Source organism: Sorex fumeus, unplaced genomic scaffold, assembly GCF_029834395.1.
Source record: "Sorex fumeus unplaced genomic scaffold, SorFum_2.1 ptg000098l, whole genome shotgun sequence".
Classification (NCBI taxonomy): Eukaryota; Metazoa; Chordata; class Mammalia; order Eulipotyphla; family Soricidae; genus Sorex; species Sorex fumeus.
In genome coordinates, this window is record NW_026606155.1 from 1,477,965 (window position 1) to 1,490,878 (window position 12,914).

The window sequence follows — 12,914 nt, forward strand, 5'->3', positions numbered from 1 at the left end:
TACCTGATAGTTCATAGTTCTTATAATATAAATAGATTCATAAATTTCAGAGTATGGAATTGAGGTCCAGACTTCTGACTTGTCCTAGATCACATAGTTCACATAGGAAAAAATGAATCGTGGTTAAATGAGATCTTATTCTTCTTCCATTGCATATGTAGGACTGCCCTAGAGGCCCACATCATCACACGAGCAATTCTGATTTGGCAGGGCTTGGCCGTACTGCACAATGCTGCTCACCCTCTACACCTATCTTCTCTGGCTGATGACCAGTGGCCTTTCGACCATCCAGGCTCAGGATACCAATGAGGATAATGAGGACATGAACATCAATAGCCCCTATCAGAAACTAGCTCCAAACAACATTGATTTTGCCTTTAACCTGTTTCAGTATCTACAGGGTTTGGCTCCTGATGATAATATCATCTTCTCCCCTATAAGCATCTCTATGGCCTTGTCTATGATGGCTCTTGGTGCTGGTAGCCAGACAGGCACCCAGATCCTTCAGGGCTCTGGCTTCAACCACAGTCAAATCCCTGATTCTGAGATCCACCAGAGTTTTCAGGAACTTTACCACCTCCTCAGGCAGTCGGATGACAACTTGGAAATGAGCATGGGAAACACGTTGTTCTTCAAGCAGAGCCTGAAGCTTATGGATTTATCCTCAGAAGACCTCCAGCGTTACTATGGGTTGGAGAAGGTGGCTATAGATTTCAAAAACTGGGCCAAAGGCAGCAGGCAAATTAATGAATATATCAAGAGTAAAACACAGGGAAAAATCTCAGACTTGCTCTCAGACCTGAAGGACCCAGCCCTCCTCACCCTGGTCAACTACATTTCCTTCACAGGTAATCTCTACCTTCGTGATTCTGATAGGACTCTGTCTGCTATTGGTGAACACAGTTACAGCTGTCAAAACACTGGCCACACTTAGTGCAATTTTTTTTTTTTTTGCTTTTTGGGTCACACCGGCAATGCATAGGGATTACTCCTGGCTCTGCACTTAGGAGTTACTCCTGGTGGTGCTCAGGGGACCATATGGGATGATGGAAATTGAACCCGGGTCAGCCGCATGCAAGGCAAACGCCCTACTCGCTGAGCTATCACTCCAGCCCCATTAGTGCAAAATTTGATCACACAAAAACATAGCACATATTTGAGTTGTTCTCTTTGTGATCCTGCTAGAAAGGTGGGTGCCAAGAAGAATTGAGTAATATGTTCTAACTCTTACAGGCTGGTTCAAGGCCCAAAGGTATTCAAGGCCTAAATCCAAACCATCTGACAGCCTCTCAGTCTACAAACATTGGCTGGGCTTGACTGTGAGTCAGGTGCTAGACCAGAGGTTAGAAATACAGGGGAGGAACAGGCAGAACAACCCTCTTGCACCACTTTTCCTAAATGCATAGTCCACTTTGACCGAGCCCTGCTTCAACCATATATCAGTTTCTTTTCAACAGGGTTTTTCCAAAGTGCCCACTCATAAAAATGTCCAGGGAAACTTGCTAAAATGATATTTTCCAGAGTCCACAGCGGGCTTAATGAAGCAGTCTTCTGGGAAAAGTCCAAGAATTTCTATTTTTAACAAGTTGTCCCTCCTCTCCTGGTAAGTTTGGTTACCTGATACCTTGGAAGTAAGGGGAAATGTACACTGGTGGAGGGATGGGTGTTGGAATACTGTAAGACTGAAATCCAATCATAAACAGCTCTGTGAGGGTCTATCTCACAGTGATTCAATTAAAAAGTTTAAAAAATTCTTCTTTTAAGAGTAAGTTCCATTCTACTCAAATTACTATAGAAGTGGCCCTCACCCAAGGCAGCTCAGTGTCTTCCACTCCATTCCCCATCCATCACATCACTCTGATCACTGCTTGTCTACTCAGCTTTCCTTTCTGACTCCAACCTTCCTGCCCTCCTCCTCCACTTTAAAGGACCTTGTGATTAGGTTAGACCAGCCTCGATAATGTAAAATAATCTCCTCATCTTAAGGTCAGTGCTTTAGCACCCTTAAATACTGGTCATTAGATAATCTATTCAAAGGTTCCAGGGATTAGAAGATAAATATTTTGGAGACTGTGAGTGCTATCAACTTCCTTTCTACTTGGATCTTCCTTTTCAAAGTGACTGCTAATGCTTCTTCCCACCCTTCAACTCTCAAAAACATAACCCTTCCACGAAGCATCTCCTGAGTCCCTCAAGCAAATCTTTCCCTTTCCAACACATCCTCTGAGGGTTGCCAACACCATATTTTGACAATCATCTTGGCGGAGCATGTTACTGAAGACTAAAATGGATTGACTCCAGTCAAGGAATAACTTCAAAGATGTGCAGATGAAAAATTGAGTAAAAAATATAAATAAGAAGCTGTGACATAGTACAGGGATTTAGACCCTGGCATAATGCTGACATCACAAGTATTCTCAGGTCTCTTCTGTCACAGACCTGTAGAGTCCAGGCACCAAGTAAGGTCTCACTCCCTCCCCCCCCTTGAAACCAAACATTTCACTGAAGAATGAGCACAGTGTCCTCATTCAACATCATGTCCAGGAGATTTATGGTTGGCTAAGAATCACTGAAGGAGCCTCCAGTGGCCTAAACACTGCTTGGGAGGCTCCCACAAATAAAATAATAAAATGAAATCGAAGTTCAGAAGGAAAGCAAATAATAAGTCATGAAACACCTGTATGTCAGCATTAAAGGTGAGCCCAACTGTGAACCCCCAACAAAGACACCTGCACCCATTTCTCCTCTCCCTTTACATTACCAATTGACCTTCTCTCCCTGCTCTTTCCACCTCTTTTGCTTCTGCTACTTCTCTGTCAGCTCTTAAACACAAGGAGGGCCACACACGTGGCAGAGGTCTCCTTCTTTGAAGGTGGTGAAGAGGAGAGATTGACAATGCAGAAACCATGTTCTTTATCTCAAGCATTATTGCAGGGATTTTGTATTTGTAATTTTGTTATCATATCCTGAACGCTGTCCCACTGTATTGCTCTGGCCCGAATACTTACATTCTGATAGAGGTAAACAAGGGAAGTGTTACTAGAACTTTCAAGTGTCTCCTTTTTTTGTGAGGTTCAGGTAGAAAGATATGAAATTGAATTTTATTTTCTTTTTGTGCCACACCCCACGACATCCTGGCTCTTCACTCAGGAATCACTCCTGGCGGTGCTTGGGGTGGCGGGGGGGGGGGGGGGGGGCGGGGGGGTGGTAACTATGGGATGCTGGGGATTGAACCTGGGCTGGCTGCGTGCAAGGCAAATGTCCTCCCCGCTGTACAATCACCCTGGTACCTATGTACTGATTTTAAATTTTTTTTACTATTTTTTTATTACCCCCTCCACTGGGCTGGAGCGATAGCACAGTGGGTAGGGCATTTGCCTTGCATGCAGCCGACCCAGGTTCAATCCCCAGCATCCCATAGTTCCCCCTCTCGGAGAGCCCGGCAATACTACTACTGAGAGTATCTCACCCACACGGCAAAGCCTGGCAAGCTACCTGTGACGTGTTCGATATGCCAAAAACAGTAACAAGGAGTCTCACAATTTGTTGTGGGAAGTTACTGGTGCCCGCTTGAGCAAAATCAATGAACAACGGGAGGACAATGCTACAGTGCTATCCAAACTATGCCAAACCAATGTCAAGGAGTCTCTACCCTGTGTTACCTCCTAGTAGTTTTATGGTATCTGTTTCGTGTTTACTTTTGGTGAGTCTATTTTGATTTAATTTCTAAAAACCATATAAGTTAGGCAACTAAATCCTTTCTTTGCATGGGAATATTATGTTTCCTAGAATCATTTATAGGAGAGCATATCTTTCCCCATTAAGTATTCATGGCTCCTAGTCAAGTTTTTGCAAAAATTAACGAGAGGCCTTGCTTCATTGGTCTGACTGTAGGTATGCTAGTCCCATATAGTTTTCATTATGTCAACTTTGTAGTATAGTTCAAAATCAGGAGGTGTACACCTCCAGCATGTTCTTCTTTTAAAAAAATTGTATTGAATCACAGTAAGATACATAGTTATAAGGTTGTTCATGATTGGTTTTCAGTTATATAATTTTCCAACGCCCATTCATCCACCGGTGCACATTTCCCACCACCAATGTCCCTAGTTAAGCTCCCGCTGCCCCTACCCCTAACAACTGCCTGCCACAGAGGCAGCTAATAGAAATTAGCTATTCTAATTTTTTGTAGTTTCATAGGAATTCTTTATATACAATAGTGGTTGATCTAAGAAGTCTGGGCAAGTTTAGCCCAAAGTACTTTTGGTGTTCCTACAAATCCATAGGTTGCCTCTGCCCACTGAACTGTGCACTCATGTGTGTGTGGCGTCCTTGGATGTTTGGGGACCCAGTCACTCTGCTTAGTGAATATGGTCAAATATAGGCAGTGATGAGACCAGAACCTGGGGAGAAAGACTCAGGGAAGACAGCACAGGGAGGAACCCAGGACCTGCCGGGGCCTGCACATCTGTGCACAGGTTGTTGCGGACACTGGCATAGCGGCATTTAGCACAGACCTTCTATTTCTCAGCTTCTTGGCATCCTCAGGACCGAGTGGGATGAAACTGATGAGACAGAGTAGCTCCTGGTGACCAAACCAGAGAGCTTTTAAGCATCAGGGTGTAGGATTAGGCATTTAGGGGTTTGCTGTCCCCCTGCACACTGATACTTTGTGATTAGGCAGAAGTGAGTTCAGGTCCCTGGGTAGGTTGGTGGCCCACTGAAATGGTCCCAGTAAGCGGATCAGTCTGGAATTGAAGCAAAGCACCTTTGTCATGCACACTGAGGAGGTGGTGTCTGCCAGGTATGCTCCTGATATTGTGACGTTTTTTCACAGCCCTTGTTGGAGAGCATGGAAAAAAAAGTCACTAAAATGTTTCTTTTGCTCTCAGATATTCTGGCCTCACTTCCTACATACCATGAGTTTTTCTGTCCCATGAAATTTCAAGGTGAAATTCCTTTTAGTAGAGGTTAGAATCCACACTTGTTGTATACCAAACTGGATATGACCTAGTTGGTTCTTAAAAATAAACAGTATGAAGTGCGTGTTGAATATCTAACATGGGGTGGGAAAGCATCTTGAGAAGCCTGAGAAGATCTCATAGCTAGTGAGTCAGCCACCCAACGAGCTGCTCCAAATCCATCCCTCTACTTTCCCTATACTTTCCCTATTGTTATACAGCAGCTCCCTTCCAGCTGTCCTGGGAATAGAGGGTCCCCAACACTGTCTCTGGGTACCCACACTTTACCAGGCCTCTAGCAGCCTAGGCAGGGTCTCTCCTGGCTGAGTAATGACTCTAGCTCTGTGTAACCCCCTGCTCTGTGCTCTTGACATCACTACCTTTCTTTCCAGGTACTTGGGCACTGCCCTTCCACCCAGATGATACCACAGAGAGTAACTTCTTAAAGAAAGACAATAATGTGGTGAAGGTGCCCATGATGTACCAAACGAACAACTTCAATTTCCTGTTCGACCCACTGCTGGGATGCATTTCGGTGATGTTGGACTATGTGGGCAACAGCACCTTCTACTTCATCCTCCCAGATGTGAAGGATCTAGACAGTGTCATCCAGGCTCTGAGCCAGGACACCCTTCAGAGGTGGTCTGAGTCCGTGATCACCAGGTAACTCTGTCCTGTTTCAGGTACCTAGTTTCCCCATGTATTGGGACCCCAAATATCTGGAGATATCTTCAGATTACACCAAGTTACTTGAGGGCTTCCTGTCAAGCAAGGGTCTCTGTACAGCAAAAGTAAATGACCACATCTCTGTATTATCACATTCTTGCATATGAGCTAGATCAGCATCAGCCTGTGCTCCACTCCCATCCTCTTCCTCTTCCCTATCTTAGAGGTGGCAGCAGATGATGGTGGACACGATCCTCATTCTCAGATGAATCAAATTCCATCTGTTCAAGATTAGTGAGAGTAATGGAATGGGCCCTTTTGGTGGGTGGGCGGGGACAATGGACAGGCTTAGGGCATGCAGGTAAGGAGAGCACTAGTTGTTGGAGACCCACAGGAAACTTGCCTTCCTTCATCTGATCACCCCTTCATGCAATATACTTCCATGGACTGAGGACAGAGCACACAGCTAATTTCAAGAGGATAGTCATAATGGGGACCTCAAGGAGACCATTCCTGCTTTCCTTGAGTGGTGCAGTTGCGGGTATAGGAGGCTGGTGGGGGGGGAGATAGGGGGGCTGTGTTTGTGTCATTATAGGGATCCTTTGCCACCTCTTCACCCTTTTATCTGCCCCCTCGCTCCTTACCCCCATCCCTCCAAGGAACCTGTCGTTTGAGTATGAGTTGACCAGGGGGTGAGAGGTAGCAGGAGTCCCAGTCTGCTTCCACCTCAACACCCTGCCCATCATGTTGAAAAGAGATGAAGGATAATCTTTCTCTACACCAAAAGTATCTTGACTAAAATGTTCATATGAACCTGTAACAGGGCCATTTTCTGCAATTTCTTTCAGCACCCAAGGTGAAAGTTGGCATCTGTCGCCATCCTATGACTGGACCCATTGATCTGCTCCATCCTGGGGTAGCCCAGGCACCCCGGAGACAGACCCTGGTCCCTCACGCCTCACCTGTGCTTCACCTTCCCCATCCTCAGCTCCCCCTGTCTTTACTCTAGAGCACCCCATGTGTTCGGGACCCCCGAACACACAGCCTGGAGAGTCCCACTCACATGCCCCCCTCCCCAGGGCAGCCCCATCTGCTGTGACCCACATCCTCTAAGCCAGGCCAAGGGGCTGTCAGACCACAGGGCATAGTTTCCAGCTTCCCTCTGGGGAAACTCGCATTAATTCCTGTGTTGTGATATGGAAACAGAAGTTGTTAACTTTAGCTTGGGACAAACGTGCCCCTGTGGATGGGAGGAGCTCAGAGCACAGAGTCCTGCTCAGTTCCGCTCCCAGCCAGAGAGCCCCTGTCCCACACACTCCCTGGAGAAGGATTTCTCCATCACCAGACTCCATATCTACTTTAGGTCTAAGCAAAATAATGTATTGGCCCTTCTCTCCCTAGCAGAGAAGGCCCCTGTGCCTTCCAGCTACTCAGCTTCCCGAAGTCTCCTCTCTCTTAGGAGAGAAGGAAAGGGAAGAAATTGTAAACAGAAGCAAATGGCTTAAGAGGGCAGCAAGTGAAAATGAAGGCCTTGTTAGGGACACTTGCTTACTCCTGCGGGTGCTCCCTCTGCTCCTCCCCATCTGCCAGGAGGTGCTGGGGACCATAAGCTTTGTCTCAGTCTCCAGGGGGCCAGCCAATGACATGTAAGATCAGTGCAGGAAAGAGCTGGGCACAAGAGTTTGCTCCAGAGCCCCTGAGAGGAGCTGTCTGAGAGATGGAGGAAGAGGGAAATCCACCTCTTCCTGTTCTATGTGTCCTGGCCCAGAGGCAGGCTCTGCATACCTCCAGGGGAAGGCCCTGTCTCTCTGGGAATGTCTGATTCATTTCTCCCATACAGGCCCCTCCAGCTCTACATCCCCAGACTCTCCCTGTCTAGCACCTATGACCTTGGCGACATCATGAAGGGCATGGACATCATAGACTTGAAGAAGAAGCAGACAGACTTGTCTGGCATTACAGGCAACGTCAAGAGGAAGTTGTCCAAGGTAACTGTCCCCGGGGTCTTTCCCTTGCTGCTCTCCCACATCCACTCTGAGAGTGACAGTCAGCCCCACGATGGTCTTTTCCTGGGTGGGTGTCCAGGTCCTGAGTCTTGAACCCCAGATCTTCCCTAAGACTCGAGGGTTACAGCAGGCTCTCGGGAGGCTCAGCCTGAGAAGGGGGTATCCCGGTCACACAGGAGGTGGGTGGCCTGGGAGGCTTGAAGCCCCCTATGTCCCTGTGCCACCCAGGAGCCCAGGAAAGGAAGTGGTCAGGAGGGCCATGGGTAGCCCTGAAAGAGGATGAAGAGAAAGAGAGGTGTGTGAGAGCCCCACTGTGCCCCATTGTTTCACTCACTCTGAAAGGGCTCTCCAGGGCACTACTGATGGGCACAGGGATGTCCTCACACCTCTGGCTCACTCCTGTCCTCAAGAAATCTGACAGTCCTGTGGGTGACAAACATAGAGGAGGACCCAGAGAAACACTGAGGAGCAGCGGCCCACTACTGCTCCTGTATGAACTTGAACCCTGGGGAGCCTGGTACACAGCAGGTGCTCAATCAATGCACGGCGGTCCCCTCCTCCTACTGATGCTGCTGGCCTATCCCTGGGAGATCTCTCAGGAGGGCCAGGCACTGACCAGAGCCACAGAGCCAGAGAGGATAGTGCCCCCTCTGGTCTGGATCAGGCCTCATTCCCAACCCTCACCCAGTGACCCTGCCCGTGGCTTCCAGGCCTCAACCCAGACAGGCCCCATAAGGACCATCACAAGCTACCCCAGAGCCTGCCCGGCTTCCCACCCAAGCTCTGAACATGTGTTGACTCCAGAATTCCTTGTCCTTTTGATCCCACTCCCCACTTTCCACAGTCTGAGAGCCTCGTTTCCCTGCTCCCCTAGTTCCAGCCTCACCATGGCACTCAGCTGGGCTCGGCAGGAACTGACCACTCCTTGGTTCACTCCCAACAGGTGCTGCACAAAGCCAAGCTGGAAATCAACGAGAAGGGCCTGCAGCAAGAGAACCCCACAAATAGCACTGAGCCAAAGGTGGCCAAGGCTACCAGCATCCGTGTTGACCATCCCTTCCTCTTCATGGTTCTCGACAACGTCTCCCAGAGCATCCTTTTCCTGGGCAAAGTGATGACTCCATTCTGAGGCACGGCCATGGGGAACCACGATGGCATCTGAAGTGGGCATGGGGCATTTCTGGGCACTGTCCCTAATCTTCCCCCAGGTTCTCGCTTTATAATAAACAACCATCAACTCTCATTGAACTGAAAATCTATGTGGTTGAAGGGGAAGGGGACACATCTAATAGCCTTGAATATATCCGCAACCCCCCAGAAATGATGAACTTCCTCCTCCAACTCACTGTGCGCCTGGGTCAGTGCTCTGGGAAGGCTGCAAGAAGGGTTCCTCTGCCAGTTCTTTTATGCGTGAGGCTCATCCAAGTGTGTGGAGAGTGGTCTCAGCACGGCCTTGGCTGGGGCCCGGAGGTCTTCAGCTGTTGGGCCCTGGTGAGGACAGTCAGGCACAGGGTAGGAGACTCTGCCTTGTTCTCTCCCGGGAGCTTGGTGTGATAATCACATTTGTATTGTTATTTTGTATTTGTAATTATATGTAGAAAATGGATATGTTGTATGCATTGGGAAATAAGGAAGGAGACTTCCTTACATCAATATATTCATAATGTCCTAACATATACACATAGAGATATGAATATACACAGGGATATATACCTGAATTCTACCATCATCTTACTGAATCAGAAATGTTCAATTCATTTTTCCATGCAGGTCAAAATTAACTCAAAGTTATTCATTATGTCAATTGCCATTGCCCATTTTTCTGGAGGGATTTACAGTATCATTAAATAACAGGAAAGGGACCCAGATACTAGGAGGAAAGGAATCAAACTCTATTTGTAGGTAGCACTGTAGCACTGTCCTCCCATTGTTCCTCAATTTGCTCAAACAGGCACCAGTAATATCTCCATTGTGAGACTTGTTATTACTGTTTTTGGCATATCGAATATGCCACAAGGAGCTTGCCAGGCTCTGTCGTGCGGGCGGAATACTCTCGGTAGCTTGCCGGGCTCTCCGAGAGGGGCGGAGGAATCGAACCCGGGTCTGACACATGCAAGGCAAACTCCCTACCTGCTGTGCTATTTCTCTAGTCCCTATTTGTAGGCACCTGAAATAAACTTCCATAACCCTAGAAAATCCATAATAAAACAAACTCAGGAAACAAAAGCAAAATGTCCAGATACAGATTTGCCGCAGAAAAAGACAGACTCCAGACATACACAGGAGAGAGAAAGTGTATAATGTAAAGTAAGCCCAATAGCAAAGAACAAAATATAGCACTTAGGAATAAACAAGACACGTGCAAAGACTATCATCCAAAAAAAAAAGATAAAATACTCCTTATAAATGCTAGATTAGATAAGCACTATGAAAGATGTGCCTTCTTGGATAAGACCACATCCAACAACCTCAACATCCCATAAAGACCAGTTCTCCCTGTATTAGTTTAATAATTTAATAGATTTCCCTGAAAATACTAACAAATGTGGTTTGATTTTCCAGAGAGACAAGATGGCACAAAGTCCATGAAAGAAAAAAAAAGTAGGGAAAAGGGGAGGAATGGTGAGGTGAAGGTGATGTGTGTGTGTGTGTGTGTGTGTGTGTGTGTGTGTGTGTGTGTGCGCGTGCGCGTGCGTGTTTATGGGTGCATGTGTGTGTGTGTGTGATTGGGGACCATACAGACTCCTTAATTGTGTGGGGTAGACTACTGAAATGGGTCAGGATGTCTGGAAACCAACCCAAGAACAAAAGGAAAAAGTAGTATTTGATAAAGAACATTTAAAATCAATGGTACTGGGCCCATAGGTTAGTCTTTTAAAAGGGAATAAACTGCAACAAGAACCTGTTCCTCACATAGTCTACACAAGAAGAAACTGAGAACAGAGATCTACAGTTGATAAAACACTCCCCAAGCCCTAGCGGGAACCAGGTGGGCCCTGCAGGATCAGGGGGAGGAAAGGTCCCTGGGCCTGGAGATGCGGCTCAGTAGCACAGCACCCCCTGCCCACACAAAGCCCAGCCCTGGCCTCCCACTACCTACAGCATCTCTAAGTGTGACCTCAACCCTGCAGAGCCGAGCCCCACTGCCACAACAAGCGAGAGATCCCAGCAAACCGCACCCATGTATGTGTGAGCAGCACAAGCACCCCAGCTACAACGAGCAACACAACCACAGCCCAGGGAGGGCAGCAGTGACAGCAGGGAAAGGGAGGGACAAAGGTCAGTCTCAGAAACATCCAGCTAAAGGCCGACCTCCTGGGGTGGGGGGGAAGAAGCCCACAGCGAGCTCTCCCTCAGCAAGGAAACCACCCCACGGCTCAGGCCTAGGTATGTCCACCACTGTGGGTCCATGAAAGACGTGCTGGGGCTGTCCTGAGCCAGGAGGACAGTTCCTGATGGCTCCTACACAAACACCCTACAGAGCCCTGACCTGTCCTCCTGCACCTGAGCCCCAGGCCCACCCCAGCATGCCCCTCCCTGAGCCCCAAAGCTCCTGTGGAGAGTGGGCATGCTTTCCTGTGGGGGTACCATATTGACCCATTTGGAGGAGCAGGATGCTTTCCCCATGGGGCCACCTGCTCTGGCAGTGTGGGGGAGTGGGAGACCTCCCTGTGGGGATGCCAGCAGGACTACACCAGGTGGGCTCACACTCCGCACATGGGAACTCTTGCTTTACTACACAGCTTCCCCCTATCCCCCACCTCCACCCCCCGAAGCCCATTCCTCTATCCCTGACCTGAAGCTGCTGGAGTCCCATGATGCTGACCACTGCTCCAGCTGCCCTACACACCTGGCCCTTCTGTCTCGTGACATGTAGATGATCTTTGGCTAGGCCCCGCGAGGTGACAGGGCGACACTGTGCTTTCCACTTTAGGGCCACGGCTCTGGACCCTGTCTCTCCCGTATCTCTGCAGCTGACCCGAGACTCATGCTAAGCTGAAAGCCAGGGAGAACCGTGAGCTGAGGTGGCAGGTTCAAATTCTACAAGAACACAATTCCTAGGTGAAGGCCTTCGTGCCCTGGCAAATCCAAGCAATCAAAAATTTTCTCTGGGCTTGTTCAGGCTCCTCCTCAACACCCCTACCTGCTGGCAACCAACACAGCAATGCTCACAGCACAAGTCAGGCAACCGATGGAAGGGGAGGGAAGGAATTGGGGTCCATGGGTTTTGTGAAATCTGTACAGGGATTCCACAGTGGGTAGGCGAGCTCAGGGGGATGGTGACAGGCACTGAGTTCTCCCACTTTCCCAGGTGGTAGGAGGCTGAAGGGAGTTGGCACCCACTTCCTGTGCTGGCTGAAGGTGCTCCCGGAAACAGTAATGACGCCCCTTTCTGAGCCTCGTGCTCCCACCACGGTGGCCTGGAGGGGCAATCCTTTGGCAGGAGAAGCACGTTTGGAGAGATGAGGGAACATTCTGCCATCCACAGATCCCAGTGGAGTTTGGAGGAGTTGGATTCATGCTGAGGGAGTTCCAACAGAGCCACTCCAATTTCCTGCTTGTGTTGACTTCTTTCTAGAAGGTTCTCTGCAGCTGAAGATTGCCAGCAGCAGCTGGCTCAAGAGCCTCGAGATTCAATGTGTCCCATGTATGGATCGTAACCAGACCTTAGGCAGAGCCAACAACGCTCTCCAACCTCCAGGAATAACCCCAGTTTCCCTGGGTCCCTCTGTTCCAGGATCAGACACACAGAGAGGGAGACCAAGGAAATGCACTCTTCTCTGACTCCTGAAGATAGAGCAGGTTACTCTCTACAGAGAGTTCTAAGGAACACTCTGGACAACTATGGAGGCTCTTCTGATTTTCACTAAGACTTGGGGGAACATCTGGGCCCTTAGAGCCAGTGATGTTGGACATGACGGTGGACACAGGACTGTCGCTCCATAAAGAGACTGGGGTCCCATGAGCCACATGTGACACGGTGTAAATCCACAGGGAGAAAACGTAGTCAATCCTGTGGGCACAGACCCTCCCAGGCCTGGGTTTGAGTCCCTTGAAATCATCACATCCCCTGAGATTCTCATTTCCGCCGACTTTCCTGACAAATGCCGTGCAGTCAGAGGAAGGCCCAGCCTTGGTCTGGGGACTTTAGCAAAAACGAGCCCTGAGTTGAAATCAGTGGGTGAGGACCTAGTCGCTGTGGCCAAAGGCTCAGAGCCTGCACTGTCACTGTCTCCACTGCAGGCGGGCAGAGTGTGGACCTCAGAACAAGACAGTGCTG

At 48.7% G+C, this 12,914-nt stretch overlaps 1 protein-coding gene across 1 annotated transcript; it reads left to right on the top strand.

The window, feature by feature from the left end:
- The first annotated feature begins 229 nt into the window (after positions 1-229).
- LOC130041195 (corticosteroid-binding globulin-like) lies at positions 230-8,786 on the top strand. The gene is made up of 4 exons (XM_056133246.1): positions 230-848; positions 5,354-5,624; positions 7,468-7,615; positions 8,577-8,786. The coding sequence occupies exons 1-4, from the start codon at positions 230-232 to the stop codon at positions 8,760-8,762; spliced, it is 1,224 nt and encodes a 407-aa protein (XP_055989221.1). The 3' UTR covers positions 8,763-8,786.
- Positions 8,787-12,914: the final 4,128 nt, after the last annotated feature.